The sequence below is a fragment of the Cyprinodon tularosa genome, unplaced genomic scaffold, assembly GCF_016077235.1.
Source record: "Cyprinodon tularosa strain WSP-4 unplaced genomic scaffold, ASM1607723v1 ctg521, whole genome shotgun sequence".
In the NCBI taxonomy this organism is placed as follows: Eukaryota; Metazoa; Chordata; class Actinopteri; order Cyprinodontiformes; family Cyprinodontidae; genus Cyprinodon; species Cyprinodon tularosa.
The window spans coordinates 577,682-598,601 of record NW_024039254.1 but is presented as its reverse complement, the minus strand read 5'-3'; the positions used below and the strand labels follow the sequence as shown (position 1 = coordinate 598,601).

At 42.4% G+C, this 20,920-nt stretch overlaps 1 protein-coding gene across 3 annotated transcripts in view; it reads left to right on the top strand.

Annotated features, from left to right (window-relative positions):
• Nucleotides 1-20,920, top strand: part of LOC119795755 (rho GTPase-activating protein 23-like) — a 44,455-nt gene that overhangs the window by 12,519 nt on the left and 11,016 nt on the right. For 2 of the 3 annotated variants that reach the window (XM_038303947.1, XM_038303945.1), the window contains exons 3-9: nucleotides 1,169-1,199; nucleotides 5,062-5,157; nucleotides 7,500-7,578; nucleotides 7,664-7,724; nucleotides 12,705-14,028; nucleotides 17,920-18,078; nucleotides 20,419-20,527. In XM_038303947.1, coding sequence (XP_038159875.1) covers nucleotides 1,169-1,199; nucleotides 5,062-5,157; nucleotides 7,500-7,578; nucleotides 7,664-7,724; nucleotides 12,705-14,028; nucleotides 17,920-18,078; nucleotides 20,419-20,527 — 1,859 coding nt within the window. The remainder of the gene's footprint in view (nucleotides 1-1,168; nucleotides 1,200-5,061; nucleotides 5,158-7,499; nucleotides 7,579-7,663; nucleotides 7,725-12,704; nucleotides 14,029-17,919; nucleotides 18,079-20,418; nucleotides 20,528-20,920) is intronic. The other variant, XM_038303946.1, reaches the window with a different exon arrangement.

Below are 20,920 nucleotides of genomic sequence, written 5' to 3'. Positions count from 1 at the left end.
TCTCTCCGGCTCCTTTGGAGATCTTCAAGCCTTTCCTCCTATAGTCTAGTCACCCCGCTTGCACCTCTCCCTCGCCTGGCCCTGGCTGCACGCCCACCCCGGCCTCTCTGCCCTCGTCCTCTCCCTCTTCCTCGCCTTGTAACCCCCGTGCCACCAAAATGACTTGGATTCTGTAAACGGGGAATATATATTCTTCCAGCGAACACAATCTCGCTGTTAAACTAATGACTACAATTACTTCGTCTGTTTATATCACCATGCAAAGCAGCTCACCAAAACGTCACAACGATGTAGAAAAAATAATGGGTATATTTATTATCTAAAGTCTACATAAAATCTATACCCTACACAGACTAAATACTATCTGTAAAATTATCTATGTAAACAAACCTCATCACTTGAGAAGGTAGGTGATGCGGACATCGTGGAAGACATTTTGTCCCGTAACGCTCGCCGTATTGTTGGGGGGGAAAGCGGTGGGGGGGAGATGTTCATGTTGCTGCAGTCTGCAGTCTGACCGCTAGATGTCGCTGAAAATTACACACTTTGTAGCTTTAAAATTTAACTTTTTATATATTTAAACCTTTAAGATATATATATATATATATATATATATATATATGTATATATTATATACATAATGAGCACTATAAAATAAAAAGGGCCTCCAGTTGTTTGTACTGGTTCCCTTAGCAGCCTGTATTTAAATCACTGTCAATAAGTGCGACTTTTATATTCAGATTTAATTACAGCCATTAAAACAACATCTGTAAATCTGGATCATTCTCATGAGCAGCCTGAAGAAGTCAGTTTTTTAAAGGTATAGTGAAACCTAATAGGAATATATTTTCTAAAATCAAAAACGTATTTTTTTTTCATGTGTCCATAGACACAGCTGTTGTTTTTCCCCTCTAAATAAGCCGTTATTATTTTAAAAGGAAGATTTTTAATGTGAATTTTAAAGTTGATTTATATAATTATATGCTGTGTAAATTCTGCTCTCTGGTGCATCTTTATAGCAGTTTTAAAGCTTGCATCAACTTTTTTTGGGGGGGTGGGGGGACCAATATCAATGTTTTTCATGGGGCCCCTGCTTAGGAGGTAAACGGAGGTCATCGGCAACTCGTTGCTCATCCTGCCTAACAGAATCTGTTTTACTTTTCCACAGGATGAAGAAAACGGTAACTTACCAGGAAAAGGTGAGTGGTCCATGTTTCTGTCGACTTCAATAGCCACAACCCTGTGTCAAGATCGGTTTTATTTTTTAATAACCGCTGTGCTTTTATCACCTCAATCAACCTGTAATCTAGTAGAAGAAATCTGATTTTCACTGTATAAGATACAACCTGTTAGAAATAAAGTTCCGTATTTTCACGACCATAAGGCGCACCGTACTAAAAGGCGCACTCTCAGTTATGTGTCCAATTTCTGTATTTAACACACACATAAGGCGCACCGGACTATAGGGCGCGTTTTTTATATACCGGTACATGTCCTCTACTACCTTTAAATACCTCTACTGCGTATTTAAAAATACAGCGGGGGCAAAACTGAGTATGACTGTGCTTTATTCATGTATTTATTACAAAGTATTAATCAAACCTGGCAGCTGGCCGTGAGACAGAGACATCGCAGATGACACAGCGCTGTGATCACTCCTAAATGAACTTAAAATCCTGAAACCTGCCGACGGAATATGTTCGCTTTTATTACCGGTATCCTGGTGCCTGCAGTTTAAATTATTTAGATGAAAAACACCTGCCAGCCACCGCGTGAACCCGGAGGCTGCCCAGCCTAGAGGCTGCTGATGAAAGGATTTCTACTGTCGGTGCACCGCTGGTATGTGGGGGTCTGAGCGCCTCCGACAGAAATAGATAATATGGATGAACTGACTGCAATTATTAAGTTTTCAGGTGGACTTTCTCACTTAAAAACATATTAAAACTACTTTATTCCCACTGATCACAGCAAATATAGCTGCAAGATTTAGATTATTTAGATGAAAAAACACCTGCCAGCCGCCGCGGTGAAGGGGAGGAGACCCGGCCCGGAGGCTGCTGTTGAAGGGATTCCTACTGTCGGCGCACCGCTGGTATGTGGGGGTCTGAGCGCCTCCGACAGAAATAGATAATCTGGATGAACTGACTGCAATTATTAAGTTTTCAGGTGGACTTTCTCACTTAAAAACATATTAAAACTACTTTATTCCCACTGATCACAGCAAATATAGCTGCAAGATTTGGATTATTTAGATGAAAAAACACCTGCCAGCCCCCGCGGTGAAGAGGAGGAGACCCGGCCCAGAGCCTGCTGTTGAATTAAGTTTTCAGGTAGAAAAATAGAGCGGGAGCAAAACTGAGTATGATTGTGCTTTATTCAGTATTTATTACAAAGTATTAATCAAACCCATCAAAGTCATCATCCTCTGTTTCTGAATTAAACAGCTGCGCTAAATCAGACATGCCAGTTTCCCCTTCTTCGCTGTCAGAGTCACTTTCCGTGCAGCGCGGCTCCTCAGAAATAATGCCGGCTTTTGCGAAAGCTTGAACAACAGAGCCAGCAGACACGTTAGTCCAAGCATCTCAATCCATCCACAAACGGTGGCGTAACTTGCCCGGCGCTGCCTTCCACTTATCCTGAAACTGTGGTCTCCGTCTGTCATCCATCGCTCCCACGCCGCTCGCAGCCTTACTTTGAACGGCCGCTTCACACTGATGTGGAGCGGTTGAAGTTCCTTTGTCAGACCCCCCGGGATAACGGCGAGCACAGCGTTCATTTGATTCACCTTTTTTTTCACATCGGCTGTGAGATGGGCACGCAGCGATGGTGATGCGTGGAAAAAACCACCTGGTCTCCTCACATACACCTGCCTCAGCCACGCTTTCATCATCTCCTCATCCATCCAGCCTTTTTCATTTGCGTTAATATCATATGTCATCAGAGCGCTGTGTCTGTCTCGCTGTCAGCTCCCAGATCAGCTTCTCTGATTGGTTGGTGCGGCGCGTCCAGCAGCAAAACTTCAATTTTTCCATCTTGAGCAGCAGCAGCGCGTTGGCGGTGCGTCAGATGCTTAAACGCTCCCGACGCGCTGCGCCTGCTGCTCAAAACGCGCTGCGGGACCTTTTGCTGCGCCTATACGCGCATCAACCATTGACTTTGCATGTAAACTCGCTGCTTCTGCTGCACCTGCTGGGTCCGGTTCACACCGATGTCGAGCGGTTGAACAGCGAGCACTGCGTTAATTTGTTTCCCCATGTTTTTCACATCAGCTGTGAGATGGGCACGCATGGAGTCACAGATTAACAGCGATGGTGATGAGTGGAAAAAAACACCTGGTCTCCTTACATTCAGCCACTCTTTCATCATCTCCTCAATGAGGTGGTCTCAAAAGTCGCAGTTACAACACACATAGGGCGCACCGCACCAAAGGGCGCACCGCACATTTTGAGGGAAAAAAAAGACGTTTAAGTGCGCCTTATAGTCGTGAAAATACGGTTTGTTTTTTAAAGGTATTGATGAAGATGTTGAATCCTGAAAATAACTGAAAATAATCTATGGTAGTTCATTTCATTGCTATATTTTTATTGAATATTTATTTATTAACCTCTTAAAAAAGAAGGGCAGGCTAGTCTAAAGCAAAGCTTATGCTGATAAGGGGAACATAGGCTACGTTCACACAGCAGCCTGAAGTGATCCAAATCTGACTTTTTTGCTAATATGTGATCTGGATCTGATCTGTTCGGTCTGAACAACTCAGATCCGATGTTTTCCAACACAACGCAGGACACTTGGCTCTGTGGGCCTGAATCCGAAATGAATCTGATCTTTTCAAATGCGAGCTGCGTCTGAACGGCAGTGGTGTCAAAAAAACACACATTTGTTATCTAGAAGTATAGATATTGCAGTTTAAAAACACTCTGGTAAAAGTTGAAGTATTAACTTGACCTCTTTACTTAAGTAAAAGTGAAAAAGTATGATCTCCAAAAAATACTTAAAGTATAAAAGTATAAAGTAACCTTTAAAAAACAGCCAGATGCCACTTTATGAATTGAAAGCAAAATTTTTCGACTATTTCAATAAGTTCTTTGAGATAGGGCCAAGGATGAGGAAGGTCTTGTTGGTCTCCGTCTCCCGATACGCTCTCGCCTGTGTTCGACCTTTCAGACATTTCAACATCTTTTTCTCAATCCTTCATTGTAGCATGGCATAGACAATTCATGTTAGCAGTTTGAAGAACACCTGCTTGCTTCTGATGATTTCCTTTAGCTAACTAATGAGTGTTTGCGTTATATGACTCATCCAATTACACTAGTTTTCACTAGATGTGGATGGAGCCAATGATCTGCATTGGATGGCGCACATGACGGGAAAAAAATATTTATAAACATTAAACCGAAGCCAAGAGTAACGAGTAACGTTTGTTTTAAAAATGTAAGGAAAAGAAAGTACAGATACTTATGTGAAAATGTAATGAGCAGAAGTCAGAAGAAAAATAAGTAATGGAGTAAAGTGTAGATATGTAAAAAATTTACTTAAGTACAGTAACAAAGTATTTGTTCTTCGTTACTTGACACCTCTGCTAAACGGCCAGGTCTCATTCATCCGACCTGAACGCCATTAATACCCGACAAAGGTCACTTGCTTGCTTCGCAGAACAAGAAAAACATCAACTGTGGAGGACGATGATGCGGATAGCAGTATTTATGTTTAAACATTTTGAAAAGATTGAGTTTTTAAGGTTGGGAAAGATTGTTAGATCTGTTCCAGCGCTACCATCCATGTTTACCTCAGTAAACACAGAGCACGCTGGTTTGTGATGTTATTGCGTCCTCTACTACGCATGTGGGACACTTAATCACTTACAAGTTGCATATATTTGGAAATGTGAACGGCAATTAAAAAAAATTCACACAAAAAATCGGAATTGAGCATTAAGGCCTGCAGTGGGGACCAATAGAAATGCACGTTTGCTCCTCACTCCAGAGTTTCTGGGATGCAACAATAATGGAACAAAATTCACTCCATATTTTTACACCTCCCTCTATCTGTGTTTCCTTAAAGCGGAGAGTCAGCGATCCTGCTTGGAGCCGATGGACACCATTTTTGTGAAAAGTGTCAAAGAAAACGGGCCGGCTCAGCAAGCTGGAATGTGTACCGGTAAGAAGCACAGCGTAATCCCATTACAACTGAACCCTAAAATACACACAATAAAACGTGGGGAACTTCTAAGGTAATAAATATTATTAATAAAGAAAAAAAGTTTAGCTGTATGGAAAGCCAAAAGTACCACAATATGTTAATAAGTGACAATATTTCTATTGATGTTTCTATTGATGTTTCTTTCACACATCAAAATTTAAAAAATTATTTATATCCTAAATAACCAATTAAGATATTTAGATAGGCATTATTAATGATCATTAAATTCATATTTGCAGTTCATGACCATAATGAGTTATATATATATATATATATATATATATATATATATATATATATATATATATATATATATATATATATTAGTGCTGTCAAAATTATCGCGTTATTATCGCGTTAACGCGAGGCCATTTTAACGGCGATAATTTTTTTAACGTGAGATTAACGCTATGTGGTTTTATGGTACAATTTTCCAAGTACATCCCGCTGCAGCCTGCGAGAAGGCGGGGCTATTTCCCCCCAGTCTATGCATTTCCCATAGGCTTCGAGAGCAGAGCTTCTCAAGGGAAAAAGACGCTCATACACTGGGTGACGCTGGTGCCTTTTCTTTAAGCCCCACCACCAACAAACAAGTTGAGTGTCTGGTAACTAGTAGCAACCTGATATACGCTGAGAAAACAGATTACTGAGGTGAAATGGAATCTGCTACGGCACTTTTGCTGTCTGTGTATGCAACAGGTCAGTATCGTGTGTGTGTGTGGGTGGGTGTGTCTGTGTGTGTGTGTGTGTGGGTGTGTGTGTGTGTGTTCTCATTTTTGTTAAGAGTCTGAAAAGTAACTTTCTAGAGCATAGACTACCTCCATCTAGTGATGTCGGTCTATTGATTTTGATGTATTGATTGAAAATTGTTCATTACTACCTTGGTTAATTAACATCTAATGTTAACTGCTTGTCTTTGTTCAAAAGACTGTATTAACTGTAAAGACTGTCTTTTACATCAGCCTGTTTTCAGGGCCTTTTTTTTGGCTACATATTTGTTATTTTTTGCTACATGCCTCCCCATCTTCTTGCCATATGTTTCTATGGCATAAATCAGTATCTGTGACCTGTTTTCATTTAAAAAAAAGAACATTGGCACAAACCTAGCCTGTATGTATTTTTTGTATGTCATCGAGAGTATTTAAATGATTTTCAATCAGAAAAAAAATTTGCGATTAAAATGCGATTAATCGCGAGTTAACTCAGGCATTGATGCGATTAATCGCGATTAAAAAAAATTAATCGATTGACAGCACTAATATATATATATATATACACATCTTCCTGCTTCAGTAAAGTAAAAAATAAAAATGTGATTAAAATTTGGAAGGTGATCTGCAGTGGACTCACTTCCAGAAAAAGGTGTCTTTTTTGGAATCCAGTCTGTGTAGGATGTTCCAGTGATTGTCTAGTTTAATGGAGGGCGGACAGGGTTTACCCAGATTGCGTTTGTTCCTTGGTGAACGGAGAAGCTGACTGCCACTTAGATTTCCCACGGTACTTGAGAGGGTTGTTGTGGAGATGAATCCCCTGCTCAGAGAGAAGCTCCAGACGATTCTTGGGAGAAAAGGTTGATCCAAACCATAAACTTGAATCCTTAGCTCAGTTTGGTTCTCAGAAGATCCTTCCAGGGGAGAGAAGGTCCGAAACACCCAGTTTGCAGGATGCCTTCCTGCCGAGAGGCAAAGACAAAAACAGCAAGATTAAAACTCAGGTTAACCAAAACTCAGTTTGACCCAGCCAAAACTCAGCTTGGCTAGAGTACCCAAACTGGCAAAACAAAAAACTCAGGTTAGACTCTGATAAACTAGGCATGGCTAGAGTACCCCAAACTGGCAAACACTCTGGCCTCGAGGTGGTGGCAGTCAGCAGCTTAAGAACACTCCACATTTAATGAGGCAACGAGCTGCAGGTGTGCAGGGAGGCCCAATGAGCATGGGGCACCACCTGGTGGAGGAGAAAAGGAAACACAAAAACAGACCACACAAACTGGATTCCTGACAATACATAATTATTCAAACAATAACCCACCTCCCAATAATGCATGGTCTGAAGAGTTTCACTTTTTTCTCTGTTGTCCATATTAAGAACTCTGGGAAATTTAACTTTACCCTCAAAGGTCATTTTTGGCACCAATCTCCTGCAGAGTGAAAATAGGCAATGAGGCCGTCTGGCACCTCCTCCGGTACCGCTGCCACGATCCGAGCCTACCGTCTCTCCATTTTTTTTCTTATTATATTAAACAGTCCTGACTCTTGGTCTCTTCTGTTTTAACTGTTCTCTGGATCTGGGTTCTCCAGGAGATCGACTGGTGAAGGTGAACGGGGAGAGCATTCTGGGGAAAACCTATTCTCAGGTTATCACACTCATCCAAAACAGGTGCAGATCATTATGACTGTAACATCTTCTCACACTCTTCTTTATTTTATTTTCTCACTGCTGTTTGTTGTGTTTTTCTATTCAGTGAGAAGCAGCTGGAGCTGACCATTATGCCAAAAGATGAGGATGTGTTGCAGTTGGTAAGTGTGAGTATTACCTTCCTTCTTTTTTCTGCCTTTTCCTTCCAGCTAGACTGTCTGCGATGCAAAATAACTGTTTCAGGCATAAAGATGGTGATCGGAGCGTACAGGCGTGGTGGACGCTTTCAGGCAGCAAAGGGACATTTTGCAGAAGGTGTCAAATCTAAACTTCTCTATAAAGCTGTCGAGATAACCAATCAAGGACTGGATGTGGCTGTGACGTGGGGTTAAGTAGGTCAGCACAAATAATTTTTTTGTTAAAATCCTACCAGAACTGTTTCTACTGGGGCCTGGAAAGACAGAAGTACAACTGGAAGTGATTATTTAGCCGCAGCATGTGTACCGGATGGAGGTAAAGCTCAGAGGGGAGCTCATCTGCTGACGCTGTTGATTCTCACTCACATCGAGCTAAACAGACAACAGGATAGTGGCGGCTGGTGAAATGTTCTCCGGGGGGGCTATAAGTTCAAAATAGACGTATGTCAACAATGTGGGTGAGGTTGCGTTTGGACCCAAAAGCAGAGATGAGTTCTTGTAGATTTAATGCAAACTGAGGCAAACATCCAAAACACAAAAAATTCTGAGAACCAAGAAATTGGCAAATATCGTTGAAAACTCAAGTTGAGACTAGGAAGCGACTAACAATCAACAAGGAATCAACACTGAAGAACTGCAGAGGGAGACAGAACATAGACTGGGCTAATCAGATGATAGGGAGCAGGTGTGGATGGAAGTGACTAGAAGGGAGCTAGGGGAAAGGAGACAGGCACAAATGGGCAACACAGAGTAACTAAAGAGTTCTTAAATATAACATAAAATGGGAAATAAACCAAAGATCAACAATGCAGAATTACTTAGATAGTGAACACTGAAAACTCAAGGTCTCAAAAGGGGAGAACCAGGACACGGATGCTAAAAACCAATCCAATGTATACTAAGGTATCACACTAGTATATTTACATGGATGCCAACAACAAAAACCAACGTCATCAAATGTTCTGCAAAGTGCTTTAAATCAGTGCTAGCTGTCTTTATCCATGCTGGGTCAGATCCTGACGTTTGAAAAATGAGGCAGGGAAAGCAGGATAAAGCCTTAGCCTCACTGCATGCAGCTAGCCTAGCCTTGGAGCTAAATAATTCTATAGGCCTGTCAATGAACCGCACTTTCTAACAGACGACTGTGACGTCAGCGCTGTGGAGGGAGGTGGTTTGCAAATAAAGATGCTTTCAGCTCTGGATGCAGGAGAGCTGCTCCTCGGGATGCTCCTATCTTTGTATTGAAGAGGAGCTGCTGCGCATGGACAACTTTAACCAGCGTCTATGGGGGAAATACGTCACCAATCCGACGACCAACGAAACAGCTTTACCCATAATAAAAGATTAAATATTTATTTTGCACATCTAAAAAATACATTTTGAAACATTTAAATTTTATAAATTATTTTTTATTAGTTTTTTTTATGTGTTGTTAAAGTTCATTGGGTGACGTAACGTACTCAGTTCTATAGAAAGCTGAACTCAAATCTAAAGTGCTTTAAATCAGTGCTAGCTGTCTTTATCCATGCTGGGTCAGATCCTGACGTTTGAAAAATGAGGCAGGGAAAGCAGGATAAAGCCTTAGCCTCACTGCATGCAGCTAGCCTAGCCTTGGAGCTAAATAATTCTATAGGCCTGTCAATGAACCGCACTTTCTAACAGACGACTGTGACGTCAGCGCTGTGGAGGGAGGTGGTTTGCAAATAAAGATGCTTTCAGCTCTGGATGCAGGAGAGCTGCTCCTCGGGATGCTCCTATCTTTGCATTGAAGAGGAGCTGCTGCGCATGGACAACTTTAACCAGCGTCTATGGGGGAAATACGTCACCAATCCGACGACCAACGAAACAGCTTTACCCATAATAAAAGATTAAATATTTATTTTGCACATCTAAAAAATACATTTTGAAACATTTAAATTTTATAAATTATTTTTTATTAGTTTTTTTTATGTGTTGTTAAAGTTCATTGGGTGACGTAACGTACTCAGTTCTATAGAAAGCTGAACTCAAATCTAAAATATCACACAAGCAGAAATCTCTGAATTGGAACAATTAGACCATAGAAGGTATGGAAAGCTCTACACCCTCAGCAGGGTCCTGGAGGGTGCATGGGAGTTCACCCAACCAGTCTACATGTGCTTTGTGGACTTGGAGAAGGCGTTCGACCGTGTCCCTCGGGGGGCCCTGTGGGGGGTTCTCCGGGAGTACGGGGTGCCGGGCCCTTTGATACGGACTGTCAGGTCCCTGTATGACCGGTGTCAGAGTCTGGTTCGCATTGCCGGCAGTAAGTCGGGCTCGTTTCCAGTGAGAGTTAGACTCCGCCAGGGCTGCCCTTTGTCACCGATTCTGTTCATTACCTTCATGGACAGAATTTCTAGGCGCAGCCAAGGTGTTGAGGGGATCCGTTTTGGTGGCCTTAGGATTGCGTCTCTGCTTTTTGCAGATGATGTGGTCCTGTTGGCTTCATCAGGTCGTGATCTGCAGCTCTCGCTGGATCGGTTCGCAGCCGAGTGTGAAGCGGCCGGGATGGGGATCAGTGCCTCCAAATCCGAGGCCATGGTCTTGAGCCGGAAAAGGGTAGAGTGCCTTCTCCGGGTCAGGGGGGGTGTCCTGCCCCAAGTGGAGGAGTTTAAGTATCTTGGGATCTTGTTCACGAATGAGGGAAGAAGGGAGCGGGAGGTCGACAGGCGGATTGGTGCAGCGTCTGCCGTGAAGCGGGCGCTGTGCCGGTCCGTCGTGGTGAGGTGAAGAGAGAGCTGAGTCAAAAAGCGAAGCTCTCGATTTACCGGTCGATCTACGTTCCTACCCTCATCTATGGTCATGAACTCTGGGTCATGACCGAAAGAACGAGATCGCGGATACAAGCGGCCGAAATGGGTTTCCTCCGTAGTGTGGCTGGGCTCTCCCTTAGAGATAGGGTGAGAAGCTCGGTCATCCGGGAGGGACTCGGAGTAGAGCCGCTGCTCCTCCACGTCGAGAGGGGCCAGTTGAGGTGGCTTGGGCATCTGTTTAGAATGCCTCCTGGACGCCTCCCTGGTGAGGTGTTCCGGGCACGTTCCACCGGGGGGAGGCCCCGGGGAAGACCCAGGACACGCTGGAGAGACTATGTTTCTCGGCTGGCCTGGGAACGCCTTGGGGTTCCTCCTGAAGAGCTGGAAGAAGTGGCTGGGGAGAGGGAAGTCTGGGCCTCCCTTCTTAAGCTGCTGCCCCCGCGACCCGACCCCGGATAAGCGGAGGAAGATGGATGGATGGATGGAGGTATGGAAAGCCAAATGTGCCACAAATTAAATTACTTAGAGGTGGGGAATATTTTTATTTTATAAAAAAAAAAAAAGACTCAAGATGCATGCATTAAATTAACGCAACCTAAACAAATAAATAGTTGTATTTTAATTTCATAATTTGTCATTTTTAGTTACGTAGTTGTTACTCTTTGCAGAAGATATTGCTATTTTATTTCCCTGTCTCACAAATCAAAGCTAAATGAAAGCCAGTCATAATTATTTAGGTTTGTCATATGATCTACTGCTGACTTTTATGATCTTTAACAAAGAAAGCCGAAAAAGATTTTTTCAAAATGTCTCATATATCTGATTAAAAGTGAGGACTTAAGCACAAGTATTAATTAGGCAACATCATATTTATTTCAGCTTTCCATAAAATAAAAGTAATTTAAAAACTCCCTTGTTCTTGACTCTGTCTCACCATCACAGCATCTTGGTCTTAATCTTGCTTTCCCTTGGCCTTAAATCGTTCTTGCACTTACTCGATCACTTCTTTTGGCTACTTGTTTTTCGCCATTCTATAGTCTTGGTCTTGACTTGGTCTTCCTTTGGTCTCTCTTTCTTAGTCTTGGTCTTGAATATGTGTTGTCGCCCTTGGTCTTGACTTGGTGTCATTCTCAATCACTCTTGGTCTTGACGTGGTCTCACCCGCCATTGGTCTTAACTGACTTGACTCAGTCTTGTCCTCACTTGGTAGTCACTCGGTCTCTACCTTAGTCTTTGTCTCTTGACCCTGTCTTTCTCCATTGTCTTGTCTCTGCTTCTTTCCCTTGCTCTGTGTCCTGCCTCAGTCTAAGTCACAGGTGTCAAAGTCGTTACAGAAAGGGCCGTGTGGCTGCTGGTTTTCTGCCACACGGCCCTTTCTGGAACGACTTTGACACCCCTGGTCTAAGTCTTTACTCTCTCTTACCCTTCCTCAGTCTCGGTCTTGACTCTTTGTCACCCTTCCTCAGTCTCGGTCTTGACTCTTTGTCACCCTACCTCAGTGTTGGTTTTCAATGGGTCTCGCCCTCACTTGGTCTTCACTCAGTTAATCACTTAATTCTTGCTCTTGACTCTGTCTCTCCCTCGCTTGGTCTAGACCTTGTCTTACTTTCCCTCACTCTGTCTCCATCAGTCCCTCAATCTTGGTCTTTACTCAGTCTCTCTCCCTTGGTCTTGGTCTTTACACTGTGTCTCCCTCCCTTGGTCTAGACTTGATTTTAGTCTCCCTCAGTCTTAGTCTTGACTAGGTCTCATCTTCATTTGGTCTTCAATCTCTCTTTCCCATGGTATTGACTCAGTCTCACTCTCACATTATGTATTGTGGTATTAAAACAGATGTGGTGAGGAAAGCATATGAGTTTCTGAAAAAGGATATCATGGCTGCAAGTAGAAAAAGGCAAAAACAAAAAGACAGTATGCATGTAAAATACTGTTTTAGGACTTACCCAGACTACTGTCTTCATCCTTTTCTCATTAAAAATTAATGAGTTTTTACTAGTCAGAGCAGTGTTAAAAATAAGCCATTGTAATTTGGAATAGTTAAATTCATTAGATGTTGAACCACCTTGCTATATACGGGTAGCTGAATTATCAAGCAACTAACACAATGTGAAAACAGTGGTGTGAGCGTGCCTGTACTGTTTTATTTTATTATTTTTTCCTCTGTGCCATGCCTCCTCAGGTATATTCCCAGAATGTCAACTCCAAAGAGGCTAAGCTGCACTCAAGTGAGGCCCACCACTTCCCAGAAGCTCTGCGTCTCTGCAACCCGAGCTGCGCTCTGCAGCAGCCTGCTTCCAGCCTTCCAGGTCCTCTGGACAACTGGCCGTGCAAAGGCAGCAGCACCGCCTCACTGGACAACAAACCCTCTGCTACCTCCACCTCTGGCCGACCCCAAGTCCCACAGGATACCAGCAGTCACGTGGCTCCGCCATGGCGACACCAGGGCCACGTTTCGGCATCCCTTAACGCATTTGACTTCCATTTTGCTAACCACAATGCTGCCATCACCTCTGCGACGCTGCCTCCACCTCGGAGGAGAAGTCTGCTGGCCTCGTCACGCGTTCACAGTGACGCACTCTGCCAACAGGCTCTGTCCGACTGGTACCACACCCAAGCTGAGGCTGCAGAGCACTTCTCCCCCTGTCACCGCAGTGTATCGCAGGACTACTTAGCCGAGCAAGAGCTAGGTTTGCCATCCGGTCCCAGATTTGCGGCTGGCCCTACAACCTCCCTCCTGCAACACCGGGCAGCAGCCGCAGTGCATGACGCCTACTGGCTGGGTGGCTGGGGTGGAGCGTCTGAGGCCGCCAGCAAATCGTGCTCGGAGAGTCTGCTGGCAGCTTACGCCGAATACGAACACAACTATGGACGCTCTGTGGAAACACTGGCTGAGGCCTCCGCTCTGGTCTCACAACATTACGAACAGACAAGCAAAAGAGTGCAGAGGAAGCAGACAGCTCCAGGAGGACACGAACACGTAACCGCGGTGACCACCGCAGTGACCACCACAGTCACAGCTTCCTCCAGCGCTTCCAGTCAGCAGGTGGCTGAGCCCCAAACACGACGCCTAAAAGGAGAAGAGCTGGTGGGATACAAAAGCTACAGCCCCTCTTTTTACCGCAAAGAGGGACATCTCCTCCAACAGTCCCACTCCTTCAGAGACCCCAGTTACAGGGGCCCTCATATGAACTGGGGGTCCGGCACCGGAAGAGACAGCAATGGGGGAAAATTGTCTCATCTGCAGTCGCCCAGCACAGCATTGGCTTTGGACAAGAAAACGGACACATTGAGGGAGGACAGAGAGGTTGCCTCTTCTGTGTCCCCAACTCAAAGGCCCCCATTTACGCGTCAGGCTGGTTCCACACATACAGAGTCGCTGCAACCATCAGCTTGGACTCCTGCGGCAGGAAAAACTCCAGTCCAACCAGACACAGGGTCCAGCCGCAGGGTCAATGGTAGCCTGGCCCATGCTTTTAATTCCCTGTCCTCCATTCCTTTCATAGGTTAGTGAAAAACACAAAGCTTCCAACAGGAAGTCTCTGCCTTCACTTCAACAGGAAGTGTACTCTGAATATTGCGTCAACCTCGAAAAGAAACCATTTGGTTTGTTGCTACATAGTTTTTTATGTAGCATTTGTTCTTATTATTGACAGAGAAGGTGAATTTTGGTTCATTATTGTTTTTCAAGCAAAGGATCAGTTTTTTGTTTTTTTTTATGGAAATAAATTTTTTTCCCCCCATTTTATTATTTAAAAAAAACATGAAATTATAGGTCAACATTCTCTCAGTAGAAGAAGTACAGATCTTACAGATTTGTTCTGTTTTTACTTTCTTTGCCACACTAAAATGTTTTGTGATCATCCAACAAATAATAGTTAAGAAAAGATTGCCTAAATTCAGTGTTTTATGTCAATACTGAACATTTTTAAATGAATTGTACATATATAGGTAATTATCTACTTACCTGATGAGGGATATATTTAAGAGTGTAGGGCTGCAACTAATGATTATTTTGCAAATTAAATAATCTATCAAGTTTTTTTCGATTTATTGATAAATAATCGAATATCAAAAGGTTCCTCAAAGAAGAATTTTTACAGAATTAAACCAGGTAAAACTAAAATATTTCCAGATGAGGAGTTCTGGATAGAGCACATTGACAGACTATAAAGTTTTTTTTAAGTTGGTCGCTCTGTCAGCTAAAGACATGTTTTAGAGTCTCTATACTCCAGTTAACGATTTTCGATCAGTAAATTAGTTGACAATTATTGTAATAATCAATTATTCCGATTGTTTCAGCCATATAGGAGGGTGTAAATATATATATATACACTACCGTTCAAAAGTTTGGGGTCACCCAAACAATTTTGTGTTTTCCTGAAAAGTCACACTTATTCACCACCATAAGTTGTGAAATGAATAGAAAATAGAGTCAAGACATTGACTTGTGTCCAATCAAGCGCTGTCCACTGGGTATGGCATGGCGTTGCAAAATGGAGTGATAGCCTTCCTTATTCAGAATCCCTTTTGCCCTGTACAAATCTCCCACCATACCAGCGCCAAAGCAACCCCAGACCATCACATTACCTCCACCATGCTTAACAGATGGCGTCAGGCATTCTTCCAGCATATTTTCATTTGTTCTGCGTCCGACAAACGTTCTTCTTTGTGATCCAAACACCTCAAACTTGGATTCATCCGTCCACAACACTTTTTCCAGTCTTCCTCTGTCCAATGTCTGTGTTCTTTTGCCCATCTTAATCTTTTTCTTTTATTGGCCAGTCTCAGATATGGATTTTTCTTTGCCACTCTGCCCTGAAGCCCAGAATCCCGCAGCCGCCTCTTCACTGTAGATGCTGACACTGGTGTTTTGCGGGTACTATTTAATGAAGATGCCAGTTGGGGACCTGTGAGTCGTCTGTTTCTCAAACTAGAGACTCAAATGTACTTATCTTCTTTCTCAGTTGTGCAACGCCGCCTCCCACTTCTTTTTATACGCTGGTTAGAGCCTGTTTATGCTGTCCTCTGAAGGGAGTAGTACACACCGTTGTAGGAAATCTTCAGTTTCTTAGCAATTTCTGGCATGGAATAGCCTTCATTTCTAAGAACAAGAATAGACTGTGGAGTTTCAGATGAAAGTTCTCTTTTTCTGGCCATTTTGAGCGTTTAAATGACCCCACAAATGTGATGCTCCAGAAACTCAATCTGCTCAAAGGAATGTCAGTTTTGTAGCTTCTGTAACGAGCTAAACTGTTTTCAGATGTGTTAACATGATTGCACAAGGGTTTTCTAATCATCAATTAGCCTTCTGAGCCAATGAGCAAACACATTGTACCATTAGACCACTGGAGTGGTAGTTGCTGGAAATGGGCCTCTATACACCTATGTAGATATTGCACCAAAAACCAGATATTTGCAGCTAGAATAGTCATTTACCACATTAGCAATGTATAGAGTGTATTTTTTTTAGAGTTAAGACTAGTTTAAAGTTATCCTTATTGAAAAGTACAGTGCTTTTCCTTCAAAAATAAGGACATTTCAATGTGACCCCAAACTTTTGAACGGTAGTGTATAGCTTAACATTAACTTTTTGCTCACTTGCGACTGTAGTTAGTTGTTTTTCAAAGTTACTATCCACTCAACATTTTCTCATGCCATAATTTAGTTGTTAGAAAATTACCTTTAATTTGATTAACACTCACTATGGCTTCCTTAAGTTTACTTAAAATGTAAACCTTCCAAAGCTGTCAAGCTTCCGTCGAATGATGCAACTTCAGGGCAGAGAGAAGCTCAGAGGTTGATGCTTTCCTTCTGGAATGACAAATTCAATGTGTGGTTACTTCCATGAAAATGTGGAACATATGTTGATCATCAAAACATGCAAAATGCTGGGTGGAGGTTTTGCAAACTTCCCGCAGTTCTGGTGCAAAGTGCGACAGAAACAAAAACAGAAGAAGTATGTACGAGAGCAGATGTTTTTTAAACCACTCTATAATTATGTGTTTTAATACAGCCTGTCATGTCTCTGTCCACATCATGTTCACTCACAGCGTCTGTTTCCCCTGTACCTGTGTAACAGTGATCAAATGTTATCCTTCAGTCTTTCCATGTGCTGTTTTTAGGCATTATAAACATCTGAGGATGCAAATGAACATTCTTAGAAATGGAGCTTCTATGGATGCAGAAATACCTAAGCTTCCAGCAGCTGTTTTTATGTTTAGTACAAATCCCCCCGAAAGTGACGACAGATTGGTTAGAAGTAAAAAAAAATTTATAAAAAAAATCAGAGATCAATGCTGTATAAGCAGGTTTCTCTGTTTTAATCACAGTTTAGATGGAGCTTGATGGAGGGCGTTTCCAGGGCGTACGAAGATCTGTCTCTTGACACTTCGGAGCTAATGAAGAACAAAGACGTCCGATTTATTACATGCTTCTGGGTTTTCCTCTGAGTTGAAGAAGAAGAATCATTGTTTGCGCTCTGAGCGATTTCCCCACAACCACCTTACGACCGCCGACTGAATTTCAAACATATTTGATTTTCTCCCGACCTTAAGATTCCTGATGCAGCAGTGTGTCGCAGTGAGCTTTTCACAGATATTTTATGATTTATGCTCAATATTGAAGTGTGGTCTGTGCTATGTTATTCCACGCTACAACGCCAGAGGGCCAATCAGGAACTAGCTGTGGGTCTAGATACGGCCAAGGAGGTGAGGAAGTGGGGGCAAGTTTGTCCGACAACGGAGGGACATGAGGGCCAAAAAGAGCGGGGATCCAGGTTGAAAAAGGGTCCCAGCGTTCTTACCTACCTCGCGCTTCTAGCTGGTCCAACTTCACGAGTCGTTTTCCACAATGGCGGTCAGACACACAAAACAAGCCAGTAAGGTACCAAACATGGTACCAAACAGGAAATACACAGTGTTGAGCGGATGTAGATTTGACCAATCAGATGCTTCCTGTCTGTGTCAGTCACTTACAATTTTGGAGAGGTGCAACAGAGTGCGGAAGGGGTGGGGCATATCTGTGTTCACTGCAACTCACATGCAGACAACCTGGTTTCTGAGTATAAACCAGCCCTTACCACCTGTTCACTACACGATGCAAGATCAGGCTTAAAGTCGGCCCAATTGAAAAATTCTCGCACAACTGGAGAATCAGCCCGAAAAGGGCAAAACATCGTACAGTGTATGCCCGGCTTAAGAGACCAAATGCAGAAGGATCTTTAAATCTGGTGTAAAGTCTTCCTAGTTCAACTTCACAGATGATTTCTGTTTCCATAGAAGCTGTGTTTCATAGAAATGAAGCAGAACTCACCCATGTATCTCTGTGTCCGTATGTTCTTTCTTTTGTTTTCCTGTCTGCCTGCGTTGTTTACCTGGTGTTGCTCGCCTGCACAGATGACCCTGTCAGTCCCAGTGCCGACCGCCAGGCCTGCTGTGTACCCGCTCACTCCGAGTCCAGCAACCACGCCTCCGCTGCGGCCAGCATCACCTTCACCTCTGTGTCCCCCCCACCCTCCATCTCCCCCCCTGTACAACTGCGCTCTCACGACTTCAGTGAGTCTCACTGACCCAATCTAAGCACTACAGGCCTAGAAAGAAATTCCCTTTACTAATGCGGAATTAACAGAAGATGTTCAGCCCTATATTTAAAACATAGTCCTGATCAAAACCAGCTCCCATGTCCTCCCTTTTGTAGCCTAACACTGTAATACCAAAAAACTTTCCAAGTGGGAAGATATTTCACTTCCCATCCAGGAAGCTTTTTCAATTCAAAATGTCAGAAATAGCCTCAAAAGAATGACCTTTGTCCATTCTCTTAGGACGAGAATGTTCACATTTAGGACAAAAAAAAAAGGTGGTTTGTGAGGGGTGTAAAGGAATCCATATATGTTAAGAGAGAAAAAACAACAGGCTCTTCCAACTGTTGCATTTCTGAATTCTCCCGAGTGGTGCCCGACTTTACACGAGTGAATAAAGTGAATGTGATTGGTCCTTTATTAAGGTGGCGGGATGTTGTGGCGGAAGGTTCGCAGTTAGCAACTTAGTGCTAGTAGGTTCCCAATGGGAAATTCCATTGGGACCAAGTAGCACTAAATTGGTGACTTAGAAACGACACTGTCAAGGAACGCTATGGACAGAGGAAACATGCAAGAGGAGGAGAGTTTAGTGTCGGAGGTCGTGGATGAGTCTCCTCAGTCATCCATTTTTTATTTAGAGGAGGAAAGCGGGGAAGAAGATGTTGGTTTGGTGTAGAAGGCTTCCAGCCGTACATGTTTGAGCCCAACGCTGCCAGTTCTGTTAGCTCTACGCCTGCTGAAGACACAGACGTCCATCCCCGTGAACACTGGGACGGAACTCAATGGGAAAGGAAATTATTCTGATTTCTTATTTCACCCGTTGCGTATTTTAGCTGCGACACATGAATCAAGATGCTATGACCGAAAAAATTTGATTGACAGATGACCGTTGATATATGATTGGCTGAATTTAGGTGAACAAGCCAACGTATAACTAACTGGCCTGCAGAAGATAACGAAAAAAACACAGATTTTAAGACAGGATTTTTTTTTTAAATAGAAATATTCTAAATTTTGGGACAACATGGTCTGATAAAGAGTACATTTATAGACATGTTTAAGCCAGAATGATTTGACATTTAAAAATGATTTCCCTACAACCTTAAACAGAGGGGCTGGACTTGGATTTCAGCTTTCAAAAACCTACAATGCAGCATTTGAGTTGTGCCCTTCCCGCTATCATTGCATTGCCTACGATCTCCCCTAACAACCCCCCTTTTAGAGACATAAACAGGTATGGGGCATTGCAGGCTAATGAAGAAGCCAAACAACCCTGATTCCAAAGAGTTGGACCCGTTCATCCGTTTCAATTTGCATGTTTTCTAAACAAAGACAAGGCTTTGTTGTGCTACTGTATAAAATCTGAAACTCAACGCTATTTCTGACATTTTGAATTGAAAAAGCTTCCTGGATGGGAAGAGAAACGTCTTCAAACTTGGAAACAAAATCCAGTGGATTGTTTTTTTAAACTTTTTCGGAATGACTGTTACCTGGATGGCTGAGAGTGTTCACCAACTCTCACAACTGCTTGTGTCGAACACATCCCTTATTATCAAAGTCAACAAACGTAAAAGCTGGAGAAAATTCCTAGATGCATTTAGCAAGCACAGCATCACGTTAGCATTGAGCAGCATGAGGTTTAACTAGCTTAGCGGTGTTTCCTGTCCATTAGCTCCTTTCATGGATAGAATTGTATCAAGTAAGTTTACAGCTTATTATAAAAAAAAGAAGTAAAAAATACCGTTTAAGTTACTGCAGTATAATGTCCCTTTGGGATTATTAAAGTATTTTTGAATTGAACTATTAACAAGCTAACATAGAACAGAACGAAAGGATAACAGCATTTCTTTGAGAGTTCATTACTGCTACAAAAACAACAAGCAGCTTCAAACTATTTCAAAACAAGAATTGTTCCATTATGATATATCCCAAAAGCCTCTTAAAAAGGTCTAAGTCATAAAGTCTAATCTAATGGATATGTAATGATAATGCTAATGCTAACGCTGCTGTGAAGCGTCGGGATGCCGTGTTCAGAACAGCAGATTAAAAATCTCTTTGGATTAAACTCAATCTGAAACTGATTAAAAGTTACCACAGATTATATTATATTTCACAACTTCTGTAAAATTATGACCTTTAACCCTAATCTGATTATTGGATTAAACTGTTATCTGATTTTCAATCCAACATAATGAATTAATTTTTGGGGGAATTCCTGTTTATCTGTTTTCAGATATTATGATTGTTGCACTATATATTATTTTTGGAGGTAACTGGTGATATTTTAATAAATCAAAGTGTATTATTGTCTGGGTAGGAAGCATTAAAGGTCGCCGCTCCTCGTACCTGCTGGCCATCACCACGGAGCGATCCAAGTCCTGCGACGAGGGACTCAACACCTACAGGGAGGAGGGCCGCGTCATGTCGTGAGTTAATAACTTACAAAAATCCCTACTTGTAGTTTAGATCAACTTCAACAAGTCATGTTTTATCTAATTTTATATAATTATAGCCATTGGCAAATCATGCTATCTACCTGCGCCATTTAAAACACACTTATATAAGGACTTTCTAGTTGTTTGTAGATTATTATTTGCAGTGAAACTTCAAACAATGTTACTAGGAGAGCTAATATAGACGATGCAGATAGAGGTGTTTCACAGTAATCTGTGAAATCTTGCTTTTCAGTTAGAGAGCAATATTTAATAGTGGAATTATATAAAGATATAAACTGCTATGGAGGGAAATCTGATGTAATATTGAAAGCAAAGAACACAATTAAAAAAAAGGAAAATTGAAGAACATTATTTCAAAAAAGA